General features: G+C 37.3%; 1 protein-coding gene across 1 annotated transcript; it reads left to right on the top strand.

The window, feature by feature from the left end:
• The first annotated feature begins 6 nt into the window (after positions 1–6).
• On the top strand, positions 7–5,266 carry LOC135468483 (probable RNA-binding protein EIF1AD). The gene is made up of 5 exons (XM_064746765.1): positions 7–101; positions 892–999; positions 1,593–1,701; positions 2,053–2,161; positions 2,714–5,266. The coding sequence occupies exons 2-5, from the start codon at positions 913–915 to the stop codon at positions 2,898–2,900; spliced, it is 492 nt and encodes a 163-aa protein (XP_064602835.1). The 5' UTR covers positions 7–101; positions 892–912; the 3' UTR covers positions 2,901–5,266.
• The last annotated feature ends 1,497 nt before the right edge of the window (positions 5,267–6,763 follow it).

Genomic DNA, 6,763 nt, shown 5'->3' with positions numbered 1-6,763 from the left:
ATTTTAATTCACCGATTGCTCAACGTGTTCTGTGAAATGGAAACAAGGGGATCGCAGGTTTCAACACATGTTAATTCCAGTTTATTCAAACTAACAGGCTGGTAAGGTTATTTCGATATGTTAATTGATTAATCTGGACTTTTGAAATTGATCTTAATTTGTTTCTCCGGCTTTTCAGTCATAGTAATACAGGTCATCTTTCTTTTCTCTGTTCAAACTCGCATTCGCTGTAACAGTGCCCACGCCAAATTATGACAGTGGGCACTTCCGATCTTATTTTTCGGTTCCCATCGATTTTAAACTTAACTACAAGTAGTAAATCGAGATAGAAGAAATTAGAAAATTTCATACACACTGTCACAGTTTTCATTACGTTTGTGTCAAAGTAACCAATCATTTGGGCCACGAGTTAGAACCCACAACACGATTATTTGTTTCCACACGGAAAATTCTTTCCATCCCTTTCTATATCTCAGCTTTTATTATGTTTGTGGATAGTTCAGTAACCAACAGAGCAGTTGAGACTAATTTTGCCAGTGATATTGACGATCATGGCGCAGAATTAACAATTTGGGTGATGAAATCAGATGCAATGTGAAAAGACTTACCGGTAGTGAAAAATGTAGCTGAATCCGCAAGAGTGTGTTTTGACAATTTCTCTTTTGAAATATAGTTGTACATTTTGTGTACATTTTTAAAAGTAATACTCCTAGGTCTTTGATGTAAACTTGGAACATTTTACAATATTTAAAGAAAAGCAAATGAAGGAAGTCCAAACATATACTTGTATAATTAGAAGATAAACAATGACATTAATGTTTCATTTATTGACGAGCCATGGTGTTAATTTAGTAAGAATTTTTATTCCTCATGCTGGTTTTTACTTTGCAGTAATTTTTGTCAGACGTAAAGATGTCGAAGGCTACAAAGAGGAAACATGTTGCCCAAGAGGTACTTGAGGAGTTTGTCATGCCTACAGAGAACCAAAGTGTGGTTAAGGTGAGTCATGATGAATAACAAAGACGTCATTCATGGTGTTTTTTGTCCAACTGTTCATATACGAGTTGAGATTTTTGTACTTTATTCTCATTGTTGGTAAGTTTTGCATTAACGTATAACGTTAGTGACTATGGAAAAGTAAATTATCCACATGGTAACACCAGCTGGTGGTTTCACAGTGAAGGCATGTACAGTACTGCATTTATATGGCCAATGAGGTTGTTTGTTAAGCATCAATCAAATAAATAAATGAACAAATGTAAGTATATGAACATAGCTGTTATCATCCCGTGTGTGCGAAAGAAAATTTGACCAATATAAATAACATGTGCCTGTATATCTACCTTATCTGTGATTCGGTGTTAGAAACCTGAGTTCTAAACATGCTATATGTACCTTCCACAAAAGTTTTTTCCACCTAAAAATCGTTGTTGTGAATTAAATGCAGTTAGTATTTTATATAATTACCCAGAATGACATGTCAAACAAAGAGCAAAGAATTATATTTCTTGAGTGTTTCTGCATATTGGTATGATATGAAACCTGCACATATTTATGTACTAAGTATTATTTATTTGGGTTTTCGGTTTTAGGTGGTCGCTAGCAAGGGGAATAATCTTCATGAAGTAGAGATATCAAGTGGTGATAAGTTCCTCGTCAGCATGCCAACAAAGTTCCGTAAAAACATTTGGATTAAAAGAGGTAGGTGCTCATAAGACTGTAATTTTTATTGCACCAGTTAATGATAATAAGCAAATGTTTTATTGAAACAGAAAGCCTTTAAACTTCAGTACATTGCAGAAAAAATACCATGATAAATGAGAAAAAAACCAATATTTTCCATTAAAAAACAAAGAAACATAACACAAATGACAGGTTATGGATGTCTCATTATGATTCAGTTTCAAGTAATTTTTCATAAATTTCAGATTATTCTAAATTTCTTAAATGAATGAAATTTGAAAATTCTTGGTATTCGTTTTGGTCGTAATAAAACTTGCTGGTACATGTTATGATAAGAGTGAGTAAGTGACATGTTTCACTGTTTTTCAGGAAGTTTTGTCATTGTTGACCCGATAGAAGAGGGCGATAAAGTGAAAGGGGAGATAACTGCTATTCTCTACAAGGAGCAGATTAAATACCTAAAGGAAGAAGGAAAATGGTAACCTTACTGAATAACATAATTTACATGTATTTATAAAACTTCTTTAAATTTGGTCAATGTTCTGCATTGTCCTGAATATATATTCATGAAGGTACAAAATACGGTTTGGAGGCCAGCAAAAATTTACTTATCAGGTACCTGATAACCTTCTCAAGTGGATTGAACCTCATCAGTGAAGAGCTACACGTAGTGATCTCAGTGAGAGTACTCTAGACTTCTCACACTACAAAATGTTAAAAGCATATCTTCGAGCGGCCATGCAAAAACACTTTTTTGTTGAATAAATGCTGCAAAAACTTTTGAAAACGCACAACTGACATGTGACAAACCACCTGTGGAGCTGAAAGATGTTCATTATGAAAGGAACAAACCACAGAGAATATTGTAATGATCAAGAATACATTTTTATCACTCACAAAAGTTGTGTTTCTCTCCATATTTTTTTATTATTCTTTTTCGCTTGAATTATGTGAAAGTTTTGACAACTTCTTTGTTATGCCTTTTTAAGATGTGTCAGCACATACATTGTCATGTGTTTTTCCTGGACAGGCCCAAAGAATTTGATGACAAGACTGATGATGTAAGCCGAAAAGATGCAATGATAGATGATGACATGTTACCCCCGTCTGATGACAGTGGTGATGAAGGGCTATCGAATGTGATAGCCAACCCAAACCGTGCTCCTGTGGCAGTTGAATCAACAGACTCGGAGGAATCTGAGGATGAGGAAACATGATATAGTCAGCGTATTCCATGTGTGACACATCTGACGGACTCATTGTCTGCATGAACAGCTTGATCAGAGTGGAAACAGTTGGTACGCTGTCTACATGTGATTCAATCTGCTTATTCCATGTGTGACACATCTGACGGACTCATTGTCTGCATGAACAGCTTCTGAGGGATCAGAGTGGAAACAGTTGGTACGCTGTCTACATGTGATACAATCTGCTTATTCCATGTGTGACACATCTGACGGACTCATTGTCTGCATGAACAGCTTGATCAGAGTGGAAACAGTTGGTACACTGTCTACATGTGATACAATCTGCGTATTCCATGTGTGACACATCTGACGGACTCATTGTCTGCATGAACAACTTGATCAGAGTGGAAACAGTTGGTACACTGTCTACATGTGATACAATCTGCTTATTCCATGTGTGGACACATCTGACGGACTCATTGTCTGCATGAACAGCTTCTGAGGGATCAGAGTGGAAACAGTTGGTACGCTGTCTACATGTGATACAATCTGCTTATTCCATGTGTGACACATCTGACGGACTCATTGTCTGCATGAACAGCTTGATCAGAGTGGAAACAGTTGGTACACTGTCTACATGTGATACAATCTGCGTATTCCATGTGTGACACATCTGACGGACTCATTGTTTGCATGAACAGCTTCTGAGGAATCAGATGATAACAATTGATAAACTGTCTGCACCTGATACAGTGTTACATTGTTGTGTGATTATGAAGTTGGTTACATTATGATTACATTATGAAGCTGGGAACAGATACACAAATCACTGTCATTCAGGATACACCGGTACATTGTTGTGTGATACAGTGTTACATTGTTGTGTGATTATGAAGTTAGTTACATTTTGAAGCTGGGAACAGATACACAAATCACTGTCATCACTGTCAAATGGGTTTCTTCAAGCCCGGTTTCCTCCCACCTTAATACTGATTGCCGTCATAGAAGTGAAATTTTCTTGAGTATGGTACAAAACACCAGTGAAAGAAATAAGTAGACCCGAAGCTTCATAGCACACTAGCACACTTTCATAATATTTGTACCATCTATATACATACAAGTAAGGAATCAGATAATAATATGTGGTTTACTATTTGATATATTACACGGCATGCTCATCTATTCACCCCAAGGGCCCTATACTGCTTAAAATACTAGCTAAACACCATGACCCAGAAGCCTCTCACCAATGTGATCACTGTGAGTTCAAATCCAGCTGGGGCCTCCGTGGCTCAGTTGGTTAGCGCGCTAGCACAACGTAATGACCCAGGAGTCTCTCACCAATGCGGTCGCTGTGAGTTCAAGTCCAGCTCATGCTGGCTTCCTCTCCGGCAGTAAGTGGGAAGGTCTGCCAACAACCTGCAGATGGCTGTGGGTTTCCCCCGGGCTCTGCCCGGTTTCCTCCCACCATAATGCTGGCCGCCATTGTATAAGAGAAATATTCTTGAGTACGGCATAAAACACCAATCAAATAAGTAAATAAATAAATCAAATCCAGCTCAAACTGGCTTCCTGTCCACTCATATGTAAGAAGGTCTCCCAACAACTTGCTGAATGTTGTGGGTTTTTTCGCAACCACAATGCTGGTCGTCGTGTATGGGAAATATTCTTGAGTACGGCACAAAACGCCAATCAAATAAATTAATAAATAAATCTAATGAAAACCCTGGGTTTCACTGCATCACTGACTATACACCAAGAATGAAGATGCCAAAGGTTATGGTTACCAGGGCTCGGTTGTTCGAAAGTGTCTGAAGATATAGCCCAAAATTAATTGCGTTACAGTATGTAGTAAATATGAACTAAATATCCTGCTGTGCCATTTGGTCTCTGTACAGCTGTATTGGTTGCTGGGTTCTGTTACCATTGTAAAGATGTAATATGATTTAATACCAGTATTAACGTAATACACGTTTGAACATCCAGGTCCAGGCACTATGTGAAGCACTGTGATAGCTTGCTTTCACCTACAGTAGCAAGGTGTCTCCTTCAATCAGGACTTCGTGTAGCCAATGAATAAAGCCTCATTCCTTCATGAATAGATTTTATTTGAATCTACAAGTAACTACTTCTGGATGACATTCAGACTTCTACAAGTTCTGAAAGGTTAGAACACTTGGTTGTTATTCCTTGATATGGGGTTTAGGATGTGGTCTAACATATAAAAAGCAAACAGTGAAAACAAACTTGTTGAAGGAAAAAGTCTGAATTTGATCGCTAAGCTGGTCCCATGTTCCCAGTATATTAACCGAGGTCATTTCTGAAAACAACCAACCATTGGCAGAAACTATGCTTAAAAAAGATGGCTTTGGAAATATAAAATATTCCTCAAATGATTATATTGTTTCTCATTTTTTGGCATATCTGTTTTGATTTTCTATGTGTTTTTTTTTTTTTTTTTTAAATTTCCTCCAAACATAAACGCCGACTGCTGTTTGTCATCATATGGGGTCATTCCATTGAAGTACCTTTGCCCAGGCAATAACAGTTCAGGTCATATAAGTGAAGTATTTTCTCATAAGAACAACACACAAATAAAAAACATACCATGGTTATAGATCCAACTTTTATTCCACGTTTCCTTTGAAAGACAACAGAAGAGCATTCATTGCTTGTAAGATAGTAACAGAGTTTTATTTCACAATACCTCTGACTCAAAATACATATATGTTGACAAACAAGAGCCCCAAGCCTACATTCAGGAAACAGAAGGCAGGGGGACATCTTGATGTAAGTCTTGCATTGCAGGACCACACAGTATACATACAAGGAAATGGACTTGTCACAGAAATGTTTTCAAAAAGTTTTTGGTACAAGCCAGAAAAAGTTGCCACAGGTATAAAGGTTTTACATGGCTGAATCATTATGCCTTTTCCAATGATTAGGGACAACAAAGGTGACCTGTTCTCAAAATAAGACACTTTACTTTAGGACTGTGAGGTAGATCTTTCACATGATCTTTTTCAAATGTTTCATATTATTTCAGGTCATGATCAAAGCTGCACAAACTTAAAGCAGTTTTAGTTACAACAATAAGAGCTCCATAACAATCTGGTGAACACTGGACAAAAATAGAGGTTCTTCCTATGATGAATAAATATGTAGTACAAAAACTTATGTCTGTTATCCACAGGCAAAGCCTGTCCTCTGAACCTGTAAGGAAGTGGAATAATTAAGTTCAATCAATCACATCAGAGGTGAGATTCATGGTCACATGACATCCACAGCTTCATCCCATCAACTTCTCAGAAATCTTGAATGTTCACCTGTACAATATTACTCCATAATTTGACACACTTGCTCCTAATCCACAAAAGATTAATAATGTTTATTACCCATGGCACTGTTGAGGTCAAACGCGATACAATCTTAGGTCAGATTTGGTGGCTTCTTCCTACGCCCAGATGCAGTTCTCCATAGCTCCTCCATAGTACTACCTATTTCAACCTGTTTGGTGTTTGTCCATTTAGGTTCCATATTCTAGGAAGTGGAGTGATTATTGTAATTAAATAACAAGTCTCATGTGTCCTTGGGTTTGATTTCTCCGAACTAAGACAGGTTATCAGATAGCCTTGAAATTAAGAATAGGTGTTCCTTTAAATCTAGTTAGCAACAAGTCAGTATATGGAGCAGCTACTACGTACATGTAGGACTCTAGTGAGATTGTATGTAAACTGTCATTAACCGAAAGGACTTTTAAAGTGTTCTTCTTGAACGATAACTCTTCCTCATTGTAAACAAGCGCATTCAGAAATGACCAGCACATTATTTCCAACACAATCCTGAACTTCATACAAGGCAAGAACATCCAGCTAGTCACCCAAAGTGCCATA

Source organism: Liolophura sinensis, chromosome 6, assembly GCF_032854445.1.
Source record: "Liolophura sinensis isolate JHLJ2023 chromosome 6, CUHK_Ljap_v2, whole genome shotgun sequence".
Taxonomy (NCBI): Eukaryota; Metazoa; Mollusca; class Polyplacophora; order Chitonida; family Chitonidae; genus Liolophura; species Liolophura sinensis.
This window is presented reverse-complemented; position numbering and strand designations above follow the sequence as displayed.